General features: G+C 41.8%; 1 protein-coding gene across 2 annotated transcripts; it reads right to left on the reverse strand.

Annotated features, from left to right (window-relative positions):
* Positions 1–3,155: 3,155 nt before the first annotated feature.
* LOC146304895 (voltage-dependent L-type calcium channel subunit beta-4-like) lies at positions 3,156–24,847 on the reverse strand. Of its 2 annotated transcripts, XM_084713262.1 has the most exons (15): positions 24,380–24,847; positions 22,406–22,489; positions 18,472–18,543; positions 14,249–14,419; positions 13,512–13,634; positions 13,287–13,414; positions 10,611–10,687; positions 10,116–10,135; positions 8,548–8,628; positions 7,813–7,871; positions 7,299–7,408; positions 6,827–6,978; positions 5,865–5,960; positions 5,454–5,639; positions 3,156–5,301 (listed from the first exon to the last, which is right to left on the reverse strand). In XM_084713262.1, exons 1-15 carry the CDS (start codon positions 24,440–24,442, stop codon positions 5,038–5,040), a joined length of 1,686 nt encoding a protein of 561 aa, XP_084569388.1. In that variant the 5' UTR covers positions 24,443–24,847; the 3' UTR covers positions 3,156–5,037. The 2 variants fall into 2 exon arrangements, with proteins under 2 accessions (XP_084569388.1, XP_084569387.1); XM_084713261.1 differs by lacking the exons at positions 10,611–10,687; positions 22,406–22,489; positions 24,380–24,847 and having other exon boundaries at positions 10,116–10,134; positions 18,472–19,348.
* Positions 24,848–25,724: the final 877 nt, after the last annotated feature.

Here is a 25,724-nt window from a genome sequence, read left to right on the forward strand (position 1 = left end):
TGTGTGTGTGTACATAAATGAATAAATGAACTACCACCACCTCCTTCTGGCTTGGAGTGTAGATCAACAGTTATTTTTCTAAGACACTATCCCATTATTTTGAGATACTCACATTATTCTGAGATACTGTCTTATTAATTTGAGATACAATATCATTATTTTGAGATTTTCACATTGCAAGATAGTATCAGTATTTATTTTACAGTTAGTACCTCATTATTAGATATTATCACAGCGTCAGACTTTGCTCTGTGCAGTAATAGCAGCAGGTAGAGGTACCTGCTTTGGAACTGTAGATGTCAGACCTCGCGCAGATCCAGGATCCTGAAATGAGAATCAAAGCATCAACAAACTGCACCACGCCACAACAAAATGTGAATCTTCCTGAAACCTTTTCATTTTGTGTTAAACATTCATTACAGTAAAAAACAAAAAAACAAAACATGCTGTAGACAACTTTAGAACGACTCTTTTATTTTGAAAAAGAAATGTTTTAAGCCACTTGTAGCTTTGCCTTAAACACAATCACCTCCAATTCCATGTATTTTTCTTTAATTCCTTTTTATAAATTAGAATGGTATATTATGCATGCAATACCGCATTAACCGCTTAGGTTTTCATCTTCCACAGAAACAAAAAAAAAAAAAGAAAACCAAAAAGATCAACACAAAAAAATCCCTTAAAAGTCCAGATGAAGCTGCTTGGAAAAGGGTGGTTGGAGAAGCCACAGCATGAAGCGATGTACACAGTTTGCGGTTGCATAGTACAGTACATGAAGTTCCTCATTTTAAAACAGCATGCCGTTTTGTATTGCACATTACTGAAACTTTGTATACTGGACCTTGCTGTTGTTCTGAGTGTCCCACATGGGTCGTCGTCTCATTTCAGCACATGTATACAGCAAATAGCATCTCTCAAAGACATTATGTACATTTATTTGTTATAAAAATAATCGCCAGCAAATATTCATCTATTACTTTTCTACTGGAATAAATATTTGTTCTTTTGCTTCTTTTTTGTTCATTTTTTTTTTTCCTCTTTTGTTTTACATTTTACCAAAGAAAGTCCTCCCTAGAAGTTCTGAATTTTGTGGTCACCTTGAGATTTAATCTGTGAAAAAACAAAAGTTTCATTTGGAGATGGAAGTTTGGTCAAACGGAAGTAAATGAAGCCAGGGCGGACAGTTTTTTTTTTTTTTTTTTTTTGTTCGAGGTCTGTGAGTGAGCGTGGCGTTTATTTTTTGCTCTGATCTAAATCCCACGGCTCAAAAAAGGGGCAAACCTCTCTCATCGTTTTCGGGGCGTTTTCACGAAGAGAGAGGGGAAGGTGGGACGCTGGTCTGGAAAAATCCCTCCTGATTGTCTCAAGCAGCCCACCTCGACATTGGTTGGTTGGATTTTTCGAATGGAAAATGGCTCCCTGTTCAATCAACCAATGGGATTCATGCTATGGGGCAGAATGAGACAGATAAGCGTGCCTGTAAACAGTAACATTACGCACTTTAACACTTTGTCTTTTTTTTTCACTTGCAGTCTTGATGTTTCAGTCCGTTAACAAAGAGCGTAAAACAAAGAGACCGACAGGGAAAGTGGGAAAAGAAACCAGCTGATTCTTGGAATAATCTGCGTCCTTCCACTAGATTCACATTGTAGGAACAGTTGCTCAAAACCCACCTTAATTTTTTGCTTTTTCTTTTGTGCTATACAAGTTTTTCCAAAACCCTTTCATCCAAATCTATACAAAGTGATCTATTAAGAGAAAATACCTCACACCTAATTTTCTATTTAAATCAATAAATTAGGAGCTGCTTTGCATCGTGGGAAAAACGCGCTCGGTGTCGTCAGGTCAGGCTTTGAAGTTGTTGTCAGGGCGTAAAGAGGAGGAGTGTGTGAGTCTGAAAGTTGCTCTAATTGGGTCTCGCGAATTAGGTCCCTCCAAGACATCCGGAAACTGTGTCAGGCTGTACAGTTCTTGGGGACAGTCAGATGTCTCCTATATAGGACAGACTTTATGTTTTCAAATAAAGTTTCCTCAGAAATTCAAGTGCATATTATCGAGCCTAAAAGTCCGAAGCCCCGCTGGCAACTCCAGAAGCTGAACAGATCTACAGCTCGAGATTTGAAGGTGCCAAAACAGGAAGTAGTGTCTTTCTGTAGTGATGGGAAAAGTTAAAGTTAGGAGGTCAGAGTGTTCTTTTTTGATACAAACCTGTGTTTAACACTTTTCCACACACTCATCGTTAACCCAGGGTCAGACATGAAGCCTGATCCTCCATAAACGCAAATTAACTTTATGACTGAATGTTTGAATCTAAAACAGTGAAAGTCGCCCTGAAAGCAGCAGCTCCTAACTTATCTTTTGTTCTTTTTGCAGCAGTTTTTGATCACTAAATATTTAGACAGCACTCTGTATAGATCTACAGACAAAAAAAAAACATTATAACACATTATATTTAATGTAACGGATCCTCCATTGAGCCAGTTTTTATTTTCTGAGCGTTTTGTAAGAGGTGTATTCTCTGTTTGTGAGGCACCGAGCTAATCTGGCGCTGCAGCCGTCACTACTGTACATCGTTTTCAGAGGGGGGACGGGGGTCTACATGATAAACTTAGCTTCAACATTTGTCTAAACATGCCAAAGAAAACTCTTCTGACAAATATGGTGTATTGTACTGTACATATCTGATATTAGAGAGCAGATCAGAGTCGTATAGTGAAAGCATCATCATTAAATAGCACGCTGTCCTTGAGGAGGACAAAGCAAAGACACACTTTTCTAACTAGCCAATGTGCTTTGTCTCCTGTCTTTGTGTACGTACGCTGTAACGTTAGCTAACCTGCAGCATCCGCTGGATGTTATCAGTAGCACCTTTTAAGATGTCTGCAATTCATTTCTCACGAGTCAAATGTTAATTTTGATAAATAAAAATTCACAATGCAATCTGTAAATCTGTTCCGACTAGTCGAAATTTAATTTTTACGTGTGAAAATATATTTGTAACATGTCAAAATTATTTTAGAGATATCTTGACATCGAGACATTTCGACATCTACTAGTGAAAACTAAATCATGATCACTTACCCTATTGATTAAACGTCAAAAAGACTTTCCTTATAAGATGAAACACGTAACTTCAGCTCCCCGTCAAAAAGCAGCCAAAATATGTAATATCAAACTGTTTGTTATCTGGAGATATTAGATTATAATCACAAGATAATCTGGTATCTTAAAAGTCAGATATGTACAGCACACCATGATAATGACAACAAGCCTTAAAAACATCATTAGCAACCGCAGCAGCTGTTTCCATACAAAGCACCATGTGGGTAAATTCTCGTTATCTCAGCTGAATCTTTTTGCGAGGGCTGGGGTTTCATCACTGTTAGACAGTTTCTAACTTGGAACATAACTCTGAATTAAAGAAGCTGTTATCATTAAAGTGGCTCCATTTTCGAGTCATGCAATCCACTGAAACTCTCGACATAAACCAATACTTGAAGTTTTTTTTTTTTTTTTTTGTTAGCCGTTTGAGTCTCAAACCTCAGGGATCCAGAGAAATCATTCATCTGTAAATTTGGGCCATCTTTTTTCTTTTCTCTTTTTTGTATTTTTTTTTTTTCCTGGAGAAAGGCGCCCTATACTTCTACAAACATCGACTTGATTACAGTAGGGTTCTAGTTTACGTTTAGAGGGAACATGCTCTGCAGTCAGGACAACATGCCAGCTACACAGAGAATGAACATGATGCAACCGATTCTGCCATGTCACATTTTGAATGCTTTGACCCCCTAAAACCACAGGAAGGAAATTCGATGGCTGTGAACCGATCGCAGGACTTAACCGACATCTGTACTTTTGTTTTAACGCTGTACAACTTTGATTGCGATGCTAACAAAACGCAAAACAACCTGTTCTTTCACGCTGGCAGGGTCAAAAATATCATCCAGAACTGGTCCGAAGGTTCTCCCGGCGTCGGTTTTCACGCTGGTCCACACCGCAGCGACATCGAACGGCAGCTCAAGTAGTATTTTGCTATTGTTTTTCAACTAAACTATCCGATAGACTGTCACAGCTATTGCCTTCTCTAACTCTCTAAGTGCTAGCTGTTCAGAACAGAAGCAGTATTGCCTTCTCCTACAGTGTAACTGAGATCTGATCCCAGCACCATCAGAAATCTGCTCCGCTTATGACGGTGAGGGTCTTCACCCAAATGAAATCCTAAAGCTATGCTACAGAAAAGCTGGCCTTGCTCAAAGTGACTCTCGAATAGCAAAATAGTTTGGGAATGTGAAGCACCAGTTTTCAAAACTAGCAGCCAGATATCATCTGCACACCCACACAAACCCACCACCCACCTGTACCCACCTACCTACCTACCTACCTACCTACCGCCGATCCACACAATCAGGTGATTTAGAAAATTGGACCTCCGTATCTACACCTCGTCGTTGGAGAATCCAGAATGCTAGGTACAAAATATCAATGACGTGGATGCGGAGGTTGGTCATCTATCAGCATGCAAGAAGCTAAATGGTGAGAGGATTTATACATGGCCCGGGGCAGGGGTCAGCAGCCTTCACCAGTCTGTGTGCACTTGGACTCCCCCCTCCTGGCCCGGTGCGACGTCCCAGGCGCCGTGAAGCCCGCACACCGTCACCGTCTGACCACTATCCGTCGTTAGCTTGCTGACAACAAGCACAGTCTGCGCTGCACATCTGCTGAGCGTCGTGTTAGTACAATCCCAAAAGGTCCCAGAAACAGAAACGTAAAGGAATTCATTTTACAGCATTAGTTAGCGTCGGCACCCTGAACCTCTTGACTACTCGCGCCGTTGATTGACGGGGGTTTGCCCTGGCAGCTTGATTGAAAACAAACACCTGAATTTTGTTGGACTTTTTAAAGAGAGGGAAAGCCAGGTGGGCAAAACAAATTAAACCGAAACAAAAAGGTACAATTTGGGACCGTCTTGGCTCTGTTGCAGCGTTTGTTTTGGGTGGAATCTGGGCCGCTGGGGCCCTGGCGATGATAGAAGTGGGCTCAGAGCCGGTGCCGGGAGTCATGGCTGTAGCTGCCCGGTGAACTGCGATTGCGATGTGGCTTGTATGCATCCTGATAGGGGTCCTGGTAGTCCTGGTAGGGGTCCTGCTGCTCTCGGCTGTGCTGCGAGCCAGAAGACATGCGGTTGCGTCCCTTGTGCGCCCGCTCGTTGTGGTAGTTTTCGTCCGATGTCATCAGGTTGCGTCGCTCGTTCGGGGTGGAGTGGTCTCCGGTGTGGTTGCTCTGTCGCATTCTTTGGCTCTGCTAATCACACAAACACATCAAGAACGCAAATCAGGCTGGACATTCATTTTGTTTCCCTACAATTTATGAAGAAACAACACAACTCTGAACGTTTTTCCTCTGTCTCATGAAATTATGCCTCGCAAAGGCTCCTGGGATTGGCGGACGTGTACCTGCAGTCCAGAGATGGTGGTGGGGTACGGGGTGAGGGTGGTGGGGCCCAGGTTGCGTCCCAGCAGGGGGTTCAGGGGCGTCGCCATGGAGGTATGGGTCGCCTTCCAGTAGGCCTCGAGGTATTCGGCGAGATGCTCGCAGGCGTCCTCCAGCTGGTTCTCGTCCAGGATGATGTCAAACATTTCCTGTTAGCAGCAGATGGTCAGAGGGAGGAGAGCAGGTATGAAGCTCAGGATGGAAATGAGATGAAACAGAAATGACCTCCACACTGACTGATAGTACGTGAGGTCCTGTTGTGTTATTCTGTAGTCTGGAAAGTACCTTATTATTTATTTATTTATTTATTTATTTATTATTTAGTCTTGTATTTGTACAGAACAATAAACCAGTATATAAGGACGGCCACTTACTGGGGGACACTGGGCCAACTTGTCAGCTGCCACAAGCTGCACATTCAGATGTTTGCTCTGGGACTTCCCTCTGGATTTGACTAGCCTCTGCAGAACCTGGACGACAGGAAAGAACACGATGCTCCAGTTACACTGAACTCAAAGTATCCAGCTTCGGGTGCGCTCGTTTTAGGTCACCCGGTTCCCTCATAATCACATGGTGCAAAAAAGGAAGGGATGCCAATTCATAATGAGACATTTTTACATCGTGTGCTGAGATTTTAATAGTGCTAGTCATGCCTGTGGACACACTGCATGTTAATGTTTAAGTTTCGGTTGTCTTTTTTTTTATAGGTTTGCTTCTTTTCGTGGACTGGTTGGACTGGTCAGAATCAGGGCTGCAGCGTCCTCCTGTGTTTCTTCTTGGAAGGCGTGAGTTTTCCTGGTCGGCTGTAGTGCAGCGAGCATTTTGCATGCTAGGAGAGTGTGGATTAAGTGAGTGCACCGTTTAAATAAAAATTTGAAGACACATCTTTGCAGACAGATAGTGTGGTTGTTGTTGTTGTTGTTGTCCCAGTGTGGACAGATGAAGTGCAGCAGACCTACTCTCACATGCAGAGGTGTCGCTGTGCAGACTACTTGGTGCTGAAACCTCCTCTGACTCCACACACTAAATCAAAAAGCCTTTTATGTTGGTCAAAGTATTTCATGCTGTTTTTTGTAGGAAACATTGTACTTGTGTTGAGCTGCTACACCAGTGGAGGGTAAATATCAATCTTACATAGAGACCGTTACCTTTAACATGTCTTGTTGTTTGTCTCCACCAGCTGAATGACTGTGTGGGACAGTAGCTGTGGAGATTATATCACACGCTTCAGGCTTGACATTATTACGACGCTGATAAGTCCATTTAACCCGCTAAATAAAAAAATCCAGCTACTGCCTCGGCTCATGTGTGGCTGTGTCCTCCCAGCGTTCAGTACCTTTGGCGAGGAGACTTTAACGTGAACGATGATGGGAGCCAGGGACGTCTTGAGGAGCTGGGCCGGGTGGTTGATGGTGTCAGCGTCCAGCACCACCAGCTGCAGGGAGCGGGCCAGCTCGAAGATCCTCTCGATCTCACTCTGCACCTCAGCTGATCAGACACAACGAAGATTTAGAGATCTGCACAGTTTTCAGTCAAAATAAATAGTAAACAACAGACAGGAAACCAGCTAGTAAACGCTAACATTGCCATGTGTCTGCTGGATTTATAAATAGATAACCAACATGTCCGTCTTGTGTTCACAGCTGCCCAAAGTTGCCATAAAAACAGGTGATGCAGGTTTAAACTGTAGTTTCAGCAGGAATACTTGGTGTAGATTTAGGCAAAGCTGGTTGAATTATCTCCTGTAATTGTTTTACATAGTTTCTACAATTGTACCAAAAACTGTAAAACGGTTGTTCTGTTCTTACCTAAGCTGGAGCGAGTGTTGGATCTTTCGATGATGGCCCTCTTACTGGGGTTGTTGAGAACAGACCTCTTAGCTAACGATATATCCGCCGTGACTCGTGTGATAGATATCCTAGAAAATGATGGGAAACAAACGTTTTTTAAACATGAAAACAGACTCACAGAGAAAACGCTGGACAAAAACACTAACATCTGTCTCTTTTCTTCAGTGGAAAAGGGTTCAATCAACATTCACTCCCGGGTGCAATGACTCAGTCACAGGTATTTATCGACTCCAGCTCCGGCTCCTCTTTTGCCCCTTTTCCACACTGGCTTGACCTGACTTGGTTTGCACCCGCTTGAAGATCTGTATTTACACACTTATTTGTGTAATAAGTGTGTAAATTCCTGTTATTTTGTTACCTAAAAGCTTTTATTATGAAGCAGCACACACACAGAGGCAAACTATCCTACAGGCGATGTGGCGTAAAAACTGTAAAATCACAGGGCACAAATAACTTTCACATTTTTTCTTACCTGCCATCAAATCTGTGCTTGAGGAAGTCGAACAGTGCTTTCTGCATCATGTCTGTTACCTGCGCAGAAAAACAGAAGGATGTAAAAAGCGTCAAAAGGTAAAATTTATGTTGTTTTTAGGATACAATACTGACGCATCATTTGTTATTAATGATTTTTATTTGAGTTCTGGCATATTTCAACGTTCCCTTTCTTATTATGGACCGATAATGTGTTGTTATTGCAGATTTGTATTTGCAGATTGAGTTTAAGATCCTCCACAGCATCTTGAACGTCTCCCACATTTAAAAATCCTAAATCTAACCTTCCCCTACTTTATCTTTACCTCTTCCAAAGAGAATTAATATTTCTCGTGCTCCTCTCATCATCTGTGTACATCGTGACTATTACAGTGCTGCAGATTGTTTCTTCTACACATTTAGAAACAGCAGTGACAGAAATGAGACAGGAGGATGCTCAAAACAGAAAAGCCTAAATCTGCCAATTACACAACATATTTTCATCTGACCTCCCCGTCTCCTCGTTAGTCTGGCTGCAATCTGGATGTTACGTGGGCGATGACACGCTCAGAATTAACTGCGCCAACAGCGAGCTATTTTTTTTTTTTTTATGGGACTCCAGGAAAAGACGTCTCCTTCCTGTAAGCTTGTCCTTTCTGCACACCGTCGTCCAGCGATGCTGCACAAAGGATTATTCTGAATTTTTTTCCCCTCGCCGTGACGAGTGGCAGCTCACCTCGTAACCCTTGAGCGAGGGTCCCACCAGCACCACAGGCCTCATGGAGGGAACCACGTCATACGGTGGGATGTGCTCCGTCTGTTAACACACACAGATTTAATCAGCGGCAGCCGACTCATCACAAACAGGACAATTACAGCAGACAGCCGTAATGGACTGCTGAGTCAGCTGACCTTGAATCACAGTCAGATGTGTTAAATGGTGCGTTGCCATGTGGAGGCATGTAGCAAATGATTACGATGTCAAAAAACAAAAAAAAATGAATGTATTGATATTATTAGTGATAATGGAGCACATTATCATATATTTTTTAGCCTTCGATGAAGCAATCAATACATGTTCTAGCAAGAGATTTTGTGAAATATTCAACACGTTTAAAGAACGACTAGAAAACGTCATTTGTTAAATGGATGGATGGACATGATGGCTACACTGATGCTGTAAAATAGCCACAAAACTACCAGTTAACACAAAACCAGACCAAGTGTCACAATAGAAAGTAGCACCACAACACTGTACCATGCCAAAGTGGTAACAAACTTGATATATTACGCAGCGATTTCATTTAAAGATGCAGATCTGATGAGCAAAATTAAAAACTACTGTTTATATTTTATTTATTTCATTGCTATTTATAGTCAAATGTGGTCACCTGTCAGCTCCAAAACACACGGACGCAAAGCAAAGGATTTGATTCTCACAAGAACGCTTGAACTGTGAAATGTTATCACTGCTGGGTATTTAAAGGGATAGTTCACCCCAAAATCAAAAGTGCATGTTTTTCCAAATATAATGGGACCAAATTGCGCTTTGAAAACGTCAAAACCAGTGTCTGTTTCCTAAATCAAAAATTGTTCCTGTAGATTCTACAGCAGAAAGAAAATATCTCCTGCATGAAACTGGCTTTGAATTTTTCAAATGCATTTTTTGGCATCGTCCATCTTTATTTACAGTCTATGGAACAGACATGACGGCAGTATTCAGCTTTTCTTCTCCTCTATACCTCAGCTAGATAGTGAATGGGGTCATTTTTAATCTCTGGACAGAACCGGGCTAGCTGTTTCCCCCTGTTTCTAGGCTTTGTGCTAAGCTAAGCTAACAAGCTGCTAGCTGTGACTTCATATTTAATGTACACACATGAGAGTGGTATCGACCTTCACCTCTAACTCATGGCAATAAAGTGAATAAGCAGATTTTTTTGTCTTGGACAGAGGAAGGCTCGCTCTTTCTCCCCGTTTACAGACTTTTCTAATATGATAAATCTATAAACAAGTTCTAAAATACTTTCTGCTTTTCCCCAAAACATTCTAGAAAGTGCTAAGATCGTAAGTCTCATACATACAAGAAGTAACAGTTATAACACTTGACACTACAATACTTTGGCATCACAGAAATGCTGATGATTTGACACTTTATACTTCAGTAGAGCTGAAGTATTACGTGTCCTAGGATGTGATGTGAGGTTCTAACGTTCTGCCGGTGCCACTAGTCCCTGTCAGTTTACGACGGCAGCAGCGAGGTTCTAGTGGATGGTGAATGAGTGAGTTTTACCATCACCAACTTACCACTTTCTGTTTCTGCTTTCCTGTAGGAGGAGGGGGGGGGGGAGAGAAGACAGTGACAGTGTCGTCAGTAGCTGCTGCTAGCGGGGGAGGCGTCTCCAATAATAACTCAGAAAACATTCAGACATGCTTCACATGTGCAATTTTGCATCAAATGAAACCTATCAAGGATATCCGGCATTGATAAACATAAAAACAAAATGTCTTTCTATTGTCCTAAGGTTATATTCACAAAGTCACATGAGTGCAGTTCAGGGGGGGTTCATAGTCTTGTCGTTGGGTTCACACACTGTGGTAAGCCCCAGTCTCAGAGCGCCTGCAGTCCTCAACTGGAGGAAGAGGAGGATCATGGGAAAATGTACCAACAACTCTACGCAGTGAACTTATGCTCTATGCAGAGACATGGGAAGGCTTTAGAGTCTTATTCACTCTATGTTGTTTGGCTCTAAGCTGGCAGCTGGCTATTAAAGGCCCTCTCCCCCTGTCCGACGTTCTCACCTGCCGAGGATATGAGGGGTCGGATAGAGGCAGATACCTCATCCTCTACACTGGAAGAAGAGTTCCCTCCAGACTTACTGGAAAAGACAAGAGGGGATAAAGAAAGACAGAAAAAAAACACCTTGGTATTAATGTGGAAAATGGCAGAAAAAGTAAAACTTAAACTGATAATCCACTGCAGAGAAAACGTGAAAAACATGGAAGAAACAGTACTTTTGTGTTGCAGCAAAAAAAAAAAACGGAGAAAAAAACATGGTGCTTTCAAGTCAAATCTTCACATCTAATTTGTCGTAATTACTATTTTTTAGGTGATTACATCTTCCACTTGGCATCACAAATTGTACAGTTGTCAACTCAGGCAGGTGAGGCAGCAAATCCACTGATGTCAGCACTCCATGACCATAAAAATAAAGATTTTCAGTTACATTCACAGGAAGACATATGAAGAGCCTTTTGCATTTTGTGATTTTTATGTGCAAAAAGTATTAGGAACCATCCATCCTGCTATCCCAGATCGGCATTTTTAGGTCTATTGTTGGTCAACAAAATTTAAATACCCATGATGCTTCTGTGAGGCTGTCTGACAAGGAGTTTCCTGCACGTCTGCGTGTATTTATGACTGACAACTGGGCTGAAAAGCATTTAAAATGTGAACTTAATATCAGTTACAGAGGACCATAATCCAATATGCAATTAGTCAACAAGTCGATTAAACATCGGTCAATGTCAGTTAGTCAGTTAAAATAATTATTAACATTTTATTTAATTATGTACAAACTGATTCTTTGTGAAGTTGTGTAAAAAGTGAATAAAAACAAATCTTTTTCCAGCATCTCTGGAAGGCAGCAGGTCTCACGCAGGACAACTATTTCTCAGTTACAGTGAAACTGTAGTCCTGGTTAATGGGGTTCAAACGTCTCTCCTCGTCTGCGAGGCTCGGTGACGAAAAAGCCACAGAGGCCGAGCTAGTGAGCGAAGCTCTGAAGCGCTGCGGTCTAGTAAGATTAGTATTAAAGTGAACAGTAAGGCTGCAGGAAGTGCATGTGAGTTACTGTACAAACTCCGGCTGACAGAACCTTCAAGACACATTACACACACGCGAGGAAACTGGGAGGCTGATAGGGCCGCTAATTACAGCTATTGAAACTGTTACACTGGTACCGTCTGCATGAGTAGAAGTGATGGAGTAAATAGTCATGAGTCATGAGCAGACCTGGGTCAACATCTGAGAGCTTGTCAGGGTTTTTTTTCAATCTGATGACGTTATTTTATTGTCAGTGTAACCCGGGTCTGCTGAGGAGCTGCATGGACCAACATAACAGAACCTCCTCCTAAAGTAAAAAATGCAATAAATTAAATAAAATAACTGAAGCGTGTTCAGGAGTCCTGTGTTAGGACGGCACAGATCTTGTCCTAAATTCAACAAAACTGCCAAAAATAGCAGCACCGCTGCTGTTAGGTCTGTGTGACAATGACGGTGAAGATGATGACACGCATTCTTCACAAATTTAGAGAGGTTTTTGATTTTTACTCTTCTATTATGTTGGGAACACACATTTAGAAGATCAAACTCGTGTAACAATTAGGAGGAAAACCTCACAGAGAGGTGGGGTTTCCTCGACGAGTGATGTGAGACAGCCGTCGCCGAGGATACAGAAAATCTTGTGTGATGTCTGGACACAGATACAGGCATGACGAGACGAGTGCCGATTAAAGAATCGAGTTCACAGTTCTAGTTCAGATTTCTTAAAGGGAAGGTTCACTCCAAAATCAAAGTTACATTACAGGAGTAAAGACGCCAGAAAATATCCACATTTAATGAGCTGGAATCAGAGGATTTTGACTATTTTTGTTTTAAAATCTATCAGCACTACTTTCTTTTCCAACTCATACCAAAAACATTAGATGGATAAATAGCACTACATTCCTGTCCCTTTAATTAGACATAAGCTATGAGGTCTGAGATAAGATCTGGTATGTTTGTCTTTATGTGTGATGTTTGTAAAATGTGTCAGGAGGGTTTCCCTGACTGTTACTGCAAACCAAATCCTCACACAGGTACAAATAAAGTCACCCAACATGTAATGGGAAGATATGAGTTTCCCTCTCTTTGAATCTTGAGTTAAGGTGGGACAAAAAGTCGTTAAAACCCCCAAACTTTCAGAAAATAACGCTGAGGACACGACCTCAGCGCGAGGCTACGGCCCTGCACAAAATCAACCAACTATTTACTGTATCAGACGATCAAAAACCCAACAGAGCCGCGCAGTGATTGGAAATATTGATCATCGTTTAAGATGAAGTGGTGGTAAAACCTGAAACAACCAATAGCTGCAGGAAGCAGAGAGCAAATGTGGCGTCCAGCAGCTGTTTCAACATGAAGGTGACAAACAAAGCTTCAGCATGGAGATGAAAATAAATCCGATAAAAGAATGGTTCCAGCCCCAGCAGGGCTCTTAATTACTGACAGAATAATCTATTTCCTTCTTTTCAGCGATTTGAACCTCTGCTGATTGTTTGTCTGCACTTTTATAGTTTGTTGAACAGTTGTTCCCAATTATTTTAAAGAATTGCTAATTCTCTTATCTCTCTAATACATTTTATTTTGTTTATATTACTGCTGCGTGTCCTTATAATTCTTAATTTCTGAGATGACTGTGCTTTTCTGTTACTTACCCTTGGACTCGTCCTCTCTTTTGCTCCTGCTGGAGCCGGATGTTCTCGAGCTTCAGAGGGCTGGGGATGAAGCCGATCTCGCAGCCCTCCTTCACTAACCGACCGATCCACCAGTCATTGTTGAACTTCTGAGGACGATGACAGGAGGAAAAAAAAATCATCAGTGATTTCAGCAGCAAATAAACGCTGACAGAGCAGTAGCTGGGTGTCGTGCTCGTGTCGTACCTCTTTTATGTGGAGGAAATCCTTGGCGTCAAAGGAGATGGCTGTGGCCGGGACCGGGACATCCTCGTCCAGCGCTCCGCAGTAGCTGACGTTGGTCCTCACAGCAAACGCCACAGGTTTAGTCTGGAGGATCGAACAAGTACAGTGAGTGACAGAGAATTAACAGAGACATCACTGAGAAAACATGAGGGCTACAGAGTCGACATGTTATGTTTGAAACACATCTGATAGCAATATTATTTAATGGATTTGTCTAAAAATAGAAAGTTTAGCGGTATTCCCGTCTTTTTTTTTTTTTTTTAACCAGGAAGTGACACAGGGGTCCTTAGGGTATAGCTGAACCTTTTTATGCCTGATGATTGATCATGTTTTTGTAAAAATCTGATGGAGTTGACAGAAATCTGACACAACCTTCATTTAAACAATATTTTAAAACAAAGATGATTATAGCAGCACATTTTTACACCTATATTATCAGCAGGTGTTGTTAGTTTCAGATTTTGGAGGCTTTTCGCATATTTTTAAATTGTTTAACGTTGTTTTCTGGTTTTAAAAAAATTTAAGATACATTTATACCAAAAAAAAGCCCCACCACAATTCCAACAAAATTGGAATTAGAGTGTTGCTAATAATAATTTGAACAATTTGTCCAAGTTTTCAAGAATGGCTGGTATCTAAAAAAAGAAAAAAAAAAAGCCACATATGAATTTGGCCCAGCAGCGTCACAGTCTGGCTACCTTGGCTCTCTCCAGTTGAATGGCGGCCTGCTGCTCCCTCTCCTGGCGGCTCTGTCCCGGTCCTTGGCTCTGGCTTGGGCTCTGGCTCTGGACCTGGGCCTGCACCTCCCGCTCCTCCTCCAGAGAGACATCTGAGTCTGATGGTCTGCTAGTATATGAATCAGCTGAGCCCTGCGGACAGGAAACACACAAAACAGGTAAGTGGAACTGCAGAGCTGTGATACAAACTGTTCACGGGGTAATACAGACCATCAATATCAAAAACTAAAAGCACGATAACTCCACAGCGAAACTAAATCTCTGGTATCATGACATCCCTGCTCAAAACTGATTCGAGTACTACAGTCCCGGTAACGGCAGTTAAAAATAGTCGAGACTCTCCTGTCAGACAGGGTTGCTGTAAAAATTTCACCCTGCCCGGCCAGTACAGTAGGCAGAGCTGCTTTCAGAGCAACAGGAAAAGGCCACAGTGCTGTAAATGTGCGACGTGGGTTCGGCTAAGAGAGTTCAGTTTAAGAGAGAGGTCAGGAATCATGAGGATGAACTACTCTGCAGACACTGTAGAAATGCTGCTGACAGATGCACCTTAATGACCTAAAATGTCTCTCTTAAGAGACAAAAAAGGCACCTATAGGCTCTGAGGTTCATACATGTGATGACATTGGCGACTAACAGCCAAGGGATCAGTGCCTCGCTGCATAAACCATCTCAAGTTTCCAAATGAAGTTTGTCATTTGAGCAAAAGAATGTGGAAAGCACGTACTCTAAAATATAGCCAAGTAGTGAGTTTCAATACACGCTAAAAGCAGGCAGTTATGTTCATGTTTGGCTAGCTAGCTACACAGTTCCTAGCGCTAACGTCAGAGCTGCAAGTTGCACATCGTCCACTGAACTTTCCATGACCTGAAAAATGTCTTGGTGTCTCCTCCTCTTTAAGTAACATGTCATCCATTGTCTGATTTAACACAAATTATTTCACTTATGGTTCCTAGCAACACATGAGAGAATACTCGAGTAGCTAAGAGTAAATACTTAGCGATTATAGGGCTTTCCCTTAAATCGCCCTCAGGATTTCCTCAGCCTAAGTGTGTTTATGCAAACGAGCACAGAGCTGCAAAGCAGAATGAAGAAACTTGTTTATGGGACCAAGTTTTGGGGTTCATATCAACTTTGTGCCAAGTCCAGAGTGGTGGCTTGGCACTCTGAATGCAAAACAGGTGAAATGGATGATGTAGAAAAGAGCAGACTGCCAGGAGCATCTCAGACAAAGTGGAATTTCCAGTCCTGTGCTGTCAGCAGTTTGAATGGCCACACACAGCCAATCTCACGCTTCCAGACAATTCTGGATGGTGACGGATCTGATCCCTGCTCCCAGAGAGGCGGGGGCAGATGGATTTCTTCATCTCTTGGACCAGGAGTTTAAAGAGGTTACAGAGAGTTACAGAGGTACGCGGTCGTTCTTATATTCTGTCAGGGGTTTTCGTCACTTCGGTGTCTTGAGACTTGCCGGACGTGCAGCAGTTCATCCTCTCACACACCGAGAATTCCAGTCAATGCAACATTTTTTTTTTTGCTGGGATGTGACTGGACCAAGCGCTTCCTTCTGCTGTGTTAATCTAAACAATCAGCCCCTAATGATGATTCAATTAAGGAAGACCATTAGTCTCGAGAAAGATCAATCAAGCCGGCCATCACAGCTAAGCACTTTTTGTCTTTTTTACAAGCCAGCAGCAGCAGCAGGGTCCTGACTTCAGCACACTCCTCGTCTGGACTGCGTGCATCCAATCACAGAGTGGCAAGTTTGAGGAACAGAAACGGTTTCTTAACTTTAGGAAGCTTTCTGGGTTTGTATGATTTCCAGATAAATCACTGAAGCAGGAAAAAACGTCAAATGTTTCTTCTGAGCTGCTCGACTTTCACGTTGACTCAATTTTATTTATACAGAGCAAAATCTTTACATTTGCATCTTTTCATACAGGGAAGGTTAAGACCTTTGTAATGTCATTTACACAAATCCAACAATTCCCAACATGAGCAATCACTAAGGTGACCGCGGCGAGGAAAAAACCTCGAGGAGAACCAGGCTCTAGGCTGGGTGGCCATCTGCTGGTCATCCCATCAAATACTCATCATGAGAAGTACAACTCCAGTCTGTGAAAAATGCTGTATTATGTCTTCTGTGGCCTTCTGAAGCCCCACAAAATATCCTGCGCTGATGTCATAGTGATGTCATTAAGGTTATCTAAGCCTGAGCTAAATGCTTCACAAAAACCCTGCATCACTGACTGGGTATGTGGAGTTTGAAAGATGATGATTCATTTACCAGACAGGGCGGGTCTGATGGAAAATAAGTTGCATTATGGGAACTGTAGGACCCAATATCTTTAGGGTTCAACCCAAACTATGGACTAAAAGTGAGGACATCTCAGCACAGATGTTCTGATTCTTTATTTTCCTTCCCAATACCTGAACTCTGCATATCATCCAATAACAGCTTTTAACAGCTGTGTTGATCTGATTAAAAATGTGTGTTTCCAGCATTTTACCCTAACATAACTTTTTTTTTAAATCCACCTGCTGTGGAGCATCTAATATGTTGCAAGAATGATAGAAGAAGAGGCGTTTCCACGTGAAAATGTTCAAGACGGACCCCCATCTTACCCTGGGAACAATATTTTGCATCTTTAAATCTTTAAATCTATGTTTCCGTCCCTTCTGGAAACTTGTTTTTGTCACGTCGGGCATTTTTTTCTAACCGGAGAGAAATGATCGGAGGAAGCATTTACATGGTTATTATTTTAATCATTATCAAAGGTTTACACCGTCCCTCTCAATCAGGTTGAAAATTCCTTCAGATAGTCTTTTCCGACTTTTTTATTCTGACTGAGGTATTGATCTGATAATTTGTGGAATATCAGGATCCATGTAAACGTAGCAGATTGTTGTATGGCAACAGTGTAACAAGTGAAAACATCGATCTATATCGTCCTCTAGATACACCTTTATTTTGAAATTCCCACAGCAAATTGTCAAATCAGTAATTAGTTGCTTTTTGTGTTAAACGGACATCATCTGATATTGATCGCAGACATCGAACCAAAATCGTATCATAGAAGACTTTGTGATTTCAGCAAATCGTTGTCCAAAAAATTTATAATTTTTTTTGTGGCTAGCGTGGGACACTTCTGAGAAGTCAACAATTCCTTTTTTTTAAATCTGTCTTTCACAGGTTCACCAACTTTATGGTAATAAAATACTAAATTGAAGGCTGGGTATCTGTGCTCACTGCCTTTATGGTATCAATTGAAATGACCTGGTACCAAGCAGTGTTGAAAGTTCTCCAGTCAAACGACACCTGCGCTCGGTAATTTTAGTAACCAGATCTAGAAAAAAATGAGTATTTATATGGTTTTGTCTGCAGCCAATGTGGGCACCAGCTACCCTACAATAAAGCATTTTTCTAAAAATCCCTCAACCCAGCAGTTATAAGTCGTTCTAAACATTATTTCATGTACGTGTGTGGAAGCTTTGAGGTTTGCACTGTAGCATCAGAGCCATTATCCAATGGAGTAGCTTCAGCATGTGACTCATCAACATCAGAATCCACTTAATGACATCACGATGCATGTTTCTGTGAGCCTCGGCAGAGCCTATACGGCGCGCAGTCGCACGCTCACATCAGAAATTCTCGGCTACATTTTTTTTTTTTTTTTAAATAAATGCAGAAATGTGACACATGTAACGGGCCTTAGGGGAGAAATGAGTAATTAACGTGTCTCCATCATCCTCTTTGAATCACGGCTCGGTCCGTCTCTGAGCGTTACAGAGTGTGATGAACGCTAAATGGCTCCTCCTGGCTCCGGTGGTTTCCTGACTGTCCATTCTTACAGGTTCACGGGGCGAATACACGGCACATGCATCACATGCACAAAGACGAATATATACAGAACTGTGTGAATGTCACACGTCAGAGGCCATCTGCCTAATGTGCACCCCCTCCTCTTCACACACACACACCAACACCCACCCACCCAACCCCCTTCCAGCCAAGCATAGCCCACGATCACGCTACACTGTACCGTTGGCTAACCCATCAAAGGCCTCTGGTGTGAGTGTGTGTGTGTGTGTGTGTGTGTGTGTGTGTGTGTGTGTGTGTGTGTGTGTGCACAGCTGAGCCACTTCCATCAATAAACACACAGCGAGATTCACGTCCGAACACTCACCGCCTCCGAGTCTTCAAATCCATGCAGGTACAAATTGTCATACATGGAGGTTTGATATTCCAACGAGCGCCTCTAGAAGAATGAGGGGGAAAAAATGAGAGTGGAGGCGGAGGAGGAAGGAGGGGGCACCACGGAGAAAAAAAAAAGGATGGACGGGGGGATGACGACAATCCCTTCTCTCCCACAGCAGAGAAGAATAAATTTTTTTTTTGAGATCTCCCCTCCCGTTGGATCACGCCTGGTCCTCCGGAGGCCCGTCGCTTGATGGATGCAGCTTCTCCCTGATCCCACAGCGCTCCTGGCCGGCTCACATTATAGGACGGAGAGGTTCTCCCTGGAGGAAGCCCAATCCTGGCATTTCATTTCATCAGGCGTCCACGCGCGCGCGCACACACACACACACCCACACAGACACACACATATACATATACACAACGAGCAGCACGGCAGAGGCAGAGGCAGCAGCAGCAGCAGCAGCAGAGCAGTGGATCCTTCCTCAATATCCAAGCCTGATGACAGAGCCAATGTGCAAGGAGCTGATTGGCTGGCTGGCTGTCCACTCAGCTTGGATGAGCGCTCTCCTTGATTTTTTTTTTTTTTTTTTAGTGCGGGGAGGTAGCGGGGAACCGGGGGAGGGGGATGGAGGAGTGAAAGAGGGGAGCAGCATCCTCCATTTCCCTGTTACCTCTCATTCTCACTCTGCTTGTTTTTTCTCCACCGGGAGCAAAAAAAAAAAAAAACATTCAATCTGCCCCTGATGATACAGGGGGGGCTGATGAATTCTCACACACGACCGATGTATTTAAAAATGGCAGCTTATTTCCACTTGAGAATCAAATCATGAGTGCTACAGCTATACTATTCAAGTAAAAAAATCAATAAAGACATAAAAGCATCACATGCTGTGGTCTCAGTGCAGCACAGGTATATTTACGTTTTAGGGATATTTAATCTAACCAAACGGGACACGTTGGCACAGGAACGTAGCCAGAATTTAAAAAAAGTCCACCCAGTGCACCCCACCTAAATGTTTCATCAGTCGCATTTTTTATATTTAATTTATTCAATTAACCATTCAATTATATTTTCTGTAAATTATTCATCTCAACTAGAGCCAGACTGATGTATCGGTTGGCTGATGTTATCGGCTTTTTATATATATTTGATCCCTTTTCTTCTTTTTTTAAATAGGTAGTGTGTTTAAGTCTGTATGTCCTGATGTGATACATATGTGTACCAATGTTCATACATGTAGGTCAAAGTTAAAAGAAAGGGCTTTTATTTTGAAACTGTTGGGGGGTGTCGTTGAGGCGTTTTGCCTTGCCCATTTTTAACACCAATAAAATATAAATTTTTTCACCAGACGTGACGAGCGTGCAAAATTTCCTGACTTTTCAGACACATTTAGGCCATCAAATATGTGATCATAGGGTAAAAATAAAAAATAATGATAATAATTCCTAAAGTTTCAATAAAAATAGAAGGCTACTTAGTAAACAACAGACCTCACAAGCTCCGTGATAATGAATCATTATTATTCTTTTGGCAGAGATGAGTGTGTATCAGCCGACTCTGTTGGCTTGTCAAAAGAAAAAATGTTATTCTTAAACTAGGTTGAGGAAAAAACAAGAGAAAACAATAAACAAGAAATATCAGAGATCCAGTTTGGAGTCTTTCTACACGACGCTCTCTGTGCAAATAAGTACAACTGCAAACATCAGGCAAATCTCCAGCACCATCAAACAGGCTGCCACAACCACCACTTACAGTGAATCTGCTCTAGACCGTCCTCAAACCCACTGATATCCATTAGAACCTACTAAAACTTAATGGAACCCTTCAGTTCCATGAGAGCATCAACGTGCAGCACACGAAACAAAAAGCAGCATCCATCCTCCCCCTCCATAAACAAAAACCTAAAATAAAAATGGCCATTAAATCCAAAACGATTGAAAAAAAAAACTGATCTACCATATTAAGTTAAAAATACTGTAAAGTTATAGACATTAAAAATCTCACACACTCCATCTGCAGGCTTCGCCTTGTTTTGGAGCAGACAGCGAACGCCTCCCTCCCTCCTGCGTCTGAGTCTGCATCTAAGTTGAAGATCTCATTTGATTTATTTTGCACATTTAAAAAAATCTACTAAAATATGAAACACCTAAGCTGACAGAGTATCATCCATAATTTATTATGGAAAGGAAATAACAAAAAGACACAGGTGGCCCTCTGATGCACACAGGGTTATCTAAACTTTTAATTAAAATACAGCCAAAAGATGTGAATATGACTTAACTTGTACAGTTTTGTATGCTTTAGGTCTATTTTGTATTAGAAAAATATATAATATCTTTGGCTCCAGAGTTGTGAGGCTCACGTTTAAGTGGTTTGAGTGCATGACAAATCTTTAAAACCTGCTCTGGTTTGCAGTCTTCTTTGTCTCCTCACTGCTACCTTCTACTGGCAGTAAACGTCTGCCCTCTGCAGTCGACAGCAGCGTGCATCACGTCGGCCCTGTGGTCGTGTCATGCGTGTGCATGCATGTCCTGGTGCAGGGGTCTGCAAACTTTACTCTCAAAAGAGCCACTTTTGGGCAAAAATAAATAACAAATATCTGTCAGGAGCTGCAACTATTAAATCCTCTATTTTCCTCTGAGACTTTTTCTATTTTTGGATTTGGCATCCACAGCTATCCTGGGGAAACGAGACTAGCCACCGGCAGAATTTAGAGGAAAAAGCGCCAAGACATAGACGTAGGCTGTGACGCACGTCTGAACTGACGACATGTGTAGTTTAGAATTTTGTCAACTGGAAAATGTAAGAAGCACTTTACACTACAACAATGATAAATTAAAACTAAATGTTTTTTTTTGTCAAAGCCACAGGGAGAACTGGAGCTGCAGGTTGCTGACTTCATCTAATCATTGCTGCACAGCGCCACCTGTGGGCACAGACTCCACATGCACCTTTAAGCATGACTTATTTAACACCACATCACAACCATCAGCCACTACGAAATGATTTTCTATTTCTGGAGCTGCGCATCTCTGTCAGTCGTGTCTAGAAGGGAACCCTTGCTTTGCAAAACTCTCGCGAGATTTGTACCCGTTGTTCTTTGTTAAAGTAATCGCACTGACACGATCTTTTGCGGGTCTGACACAACTCTTTCTGTCTCACTCTCACAAACAGCAGACCTGTCTGTGAACAGCACGATCCTACACTGTAGTGCGTTTGGTTTTGTGAGCAATTTCGACATTTTTCTTTATTTCAATAGGCCCGAGAGGACGACGGCATCCACGACCGATTAGTGAACCATCTGCCTTCCTCCCCCTCCCTCAGCTGTTCCCCTCGCAGTGTGAGAAGCCCTCCCTTCTCACAAAAACCTCTTTGATTCTACACAGTTCAGATGAGTGACATATTTTGATCCAGAACGGTGAAAAGCGACTACTTTGCAGGTATGAATAAAAACTCAGAAAGCCATGTTTGTATCTAAATGTACTGCAACCAAATTTTGAGTCAATCAGCAAAAGAAAACATGAACGAATGTTTGTTTCCATCCACTATAGTTATGTGATTATTATTTGGTTTAATCAAGATAAGCAGTAGGTGGCGCCAAATCTCCACGAGGAGGATGCAACAAGATGCTGCGCTTCAAAGAGTTGAACCTCAAACAGTGAAAGACGATGTGGAAAACAGGATGCAAATATGATATTTCTGTTAGTTTTATGAATTAATGTGAGGAGGGTTCCATCAGATCTGTGTGGCGCGATCATGGACGTATTATAGAGCCATGAGCGTGATGATGAGGAGAAGACTACACGAGATGGAAGCGTCTCCATCTCACATTAACAACGCTCCAAAATGTGCATAAAAATACAGCTAGGGACAGATTTCTATTTTACATCCCATAGTGCCTTTGTTTGCGTTCGAGTACCTGTCTGAGGATGAAGCTGGTGGAGGTGGTGCTGCCATCAGACCTCTTGAGTCGACTCCTCCTGGAATAAGTCCCTCGATTCACCTGCGAGGAAAAAGACAAGATCTCAACCAGCAGAAACACTTTTTTTTCCTGCAGGATGTCTCTGAAGTTTTCTCCATGAGCATCTGTATGTTTTATGATTTTAATATGTGGGTGAAATGTTCAATGAAATCTCATCAAACTGATGCACGAGGCATTTAACTAATTAACTAGAAGACACACTATACGGTATGATTTTGCATCATATGTATGTTTGCCTTGCCTACTTTCTTTTCTCCTTACCTCCCGACTTTCTCTTTCCTTCTTTTTCTCTTCCAAAAAAGTCCAAATATACCAGCAGAGTCCATCTCCAGGGAGCTAAATTAATTATCTGCCAGTGATTTGCCCCATTTCTGTTCAAGTCTCCAGAGTTAATGACAATGTCACCGTTAAAAAGTCAGAACCTACTTCCCTGAATTTATAAAAACAGGGCCATTAATCTGGGTCACCATCTCTCTCTGCCCGTCTCTCAATTCCAGCCAAGAAGAGATGTGAAGGATAAAAGTTAGACAGGTCTATAAATACCAGACCAGGCTATTAATATCATCCCGGAGCCTCCAACGATCAATTAAGCTGAAGAAATATCAGTTATCAGCTCTCTAACAGACAGAACCTCAGCCAAAATCTGCTCATTTTATGAGTCACTCCTCACAAGTTAACACATTAAACACCGGAAACAACATTTAACATTTCAAAGAGAATTAGTTTAGTATTATTTATTATTCTGCTATATTTACTATAAACCCTGGACCACATAGGAGCATTTTATTTCAATAAAATGTCAAAGTTTACCAATACTGGTCACTGACTGATGGTTGTGTCCGTTTAATGAACAGTAATAGTAAATAGCTTATCAAAATAAATGCTGCATGGTGAAGGAGATCAGGGCTGGTTTACTACAGTACAGGAGCTTTATTATGATAAAATATGATAAAGACAATGAAAAAAGAAATTTTTACATTTGAATATTGTACATATAAACTTGATATAATTTTGCATATTAATGTATGAGGAACAAAATGCTCTACAACTTCCTCAACCATGCACACACTAAAAATACAACTGCTGTGTCTTTGAAATTCTACATTTTTTCATTTTTATACATACGCCTACAACAGCTGCAACAATTAGCCAATTAATCAATTAGTCAATTGAGGTTGCCAGCTATTTGTATGATCGATCAATCGTTGCAGTCATTTTTCAAGAAAAAATGCACGTTCCAGCTTCTTCCTCTGTGCCGCTAAAATTGCTTCAATAAAACCTAAAATGAGAAAGACGTGTTTTGTTTATCGACAATTATTGGTAATAGATCGATTGCTAATGTTTTCAATGATGGGTTTAGGAAAATACACAAAATTAGAAACACTACAACCAATGATAGCGCAGTCAGACAAAGTAAAGCTTGTTTGTCTTATTAGTAAAGTTAGGAGTACGGTTTCTAAATAGGTTATAACCTCTGTCTAATATAGAACAATAACTACAGCATGTTGTTGTATTAGTGTACCGTATAATAAATTAGTAGTACTTAGTAGTATTTTTTAATGTCAGAATGGTCTATTTGTGTCCGTGAACGCACCGACATGTATTTAGTAACATAAGTTATGACTATTTTACCTTTTTTTAAATGTTAAAAGTCCTTCAAACCAACTCCAACCTGCGCTAACAGTCAAGGCACATCATCACAAGGACTTATGGGTAAAAACTTTCCAGTATTAGTTGTTTAAAAAAAAGACTTGTTACGTCGTGTGTCAACCAGCCCCGGTCTCCCCTACAGTTAAGACGTAACTTGCCAAATACACATTAATTCAAGCTTTTAAAGTATTTTCTTGTGTGTATCTGCTGTCAGAAGCGTGATGACTGTCGTATTTTAAAGTTGGCTCGTGAAGGACCGACCTGAAAGATGGGCGCTTGGATGCCCTCGCCAATCTTGTTCCGTATGTAGATGTGTCGGGACATCTCGGCCAGGACATCGGTCCAGAGGGCTGGCTGCTCGGGTCCAGCCCAGCGGAGGGGCGGCGGGTTCCGGGCTGCGTGCTCCAGCTTCACGCCACACAGGAGAACATGAGCGCTCGCGAGCCGCTGCGTACTTTAACTGTCGCCTCCACAAGACGCACAGGTGCTCCGCGTCCTCCCTGCCGCGCGCGCTGGGGGACACTGCCGCCGCTCGCGCCACTCAAAACCAGATGCGCCTGAATGATGGACGGAACTATTTTAGAAAGCGGAGGGGGGGGGGAGAGGCTTAATTTAGTGTGACTGTCTTAAAGAGGCACAGGTGACTATTGTAGACAGAGTGAGGAACTATTTTAAGATCAAACCTGCAACACAGAGGAATTAATTAAGTACTGTAAAAAAACAAACAAAAAAAAACGAAAAACAGAAAATATATGTCAATTAAGTTTTGGTGTTGTCTTATTGATGTTAAATAAGTCTTTGGACTTCTTAAATTTACCTTTTTTATGGCAGATATTTTTGAAAAGCAACTAATTGTCCCCACAAGCCATATCAGTGGTTTCTTCCTGTTATGACACTCCAAAATGTCTGCAATGTAAATTCAGATTTACATAAGACATCCAAAGTATGGTTAAAGGCGTCATATGTGACATTCACTGCCACTAGAGGTCGCAGTAGAGCAGCAGCATCTCAGACCAAAACAAATTAAATGTTAAAGGAAACACACATGACGCTACTGTGGTGTTATAAATTTTAACTGAGTGCTAGATTTCTGCCAAAAAGTAAGGTTATTTCCAGCATGTTGTTGTGAGCAGTTTCATGTAGGAACTACTTTCTGTCTACGAGAAAAAAGTAGTTCCAACATGAAACTGCTCACATGAAGATCTGTGGATTATCTTGAGTTACCGGGTCACTGGTTTTGAAATTTTCAAATGTATTTTTTGGCACTTTGAGCACCACAACCAGCCCCACCTGCAAAAAGCTAGAAACGGCCCTGTGCGTTGAGTTTAACTGAATTTCACAGACCACTCCCTTGTTCAGCCCGTCCCCACTTTGGTCCCCTAAAGACAGCTCACCTGAGACAGATCAGTATCAGTATTTTCTGGCACGACATCAGGCCTCTGCATCATGTTTGTCCTCCTCTCTTCCACTCCGAATGCTGCAAAATCAGAAGTAGGCAATTAGGTCGTGCATGTTTAGAGCTGTTGCCACAGGTTATCTGCAAAACTTCAGTCTTGGCCCTGTTAAAGCATCTGCATAAATCTTCCTCTTTAATTAGTTTATTAGT

The sequence above is a fragment of the Lutjanus erythropterus genome, chromosome 24 (genome assembly GCF_056507025.1).
Source record: "Lutjanus erythropterus isolate fLutEry1 chromosome 24, fLutEry1.hap2, whole genome shotgun sequence".
Lineage (NCBI taxonomy): Eukaryota > Metazoa > Chordata > Actinopteri > Lutjaniformes > Lutjanidae > Lutjanus > Lutjanus erythropterus.

Bases quoted from the DNA above. Each gene is read 5' to 3' on its own strand.
- LOC146304895 (XM_084713262.1), bottom strand. From the start codon at position 24,442: ATGTCCCGACACATCTACATACGGAACAAGATTGGCGAGGGCATCCAA. The intron at 8,629-10,115 runs GTAAGTTGGTGA...GTGTGTTAACAG, and splicing joins GAAAGCAGAAACAGAAAGTG to ACGGAGCACATCCCACCGTA. The intron at 7,409-7,812 runs GTAAGAAAAAAT...ATCATTTTCTAG, and splicing joins AAGCACAGATTTGATGGCAG to GATATCTATCACACGAGTCA.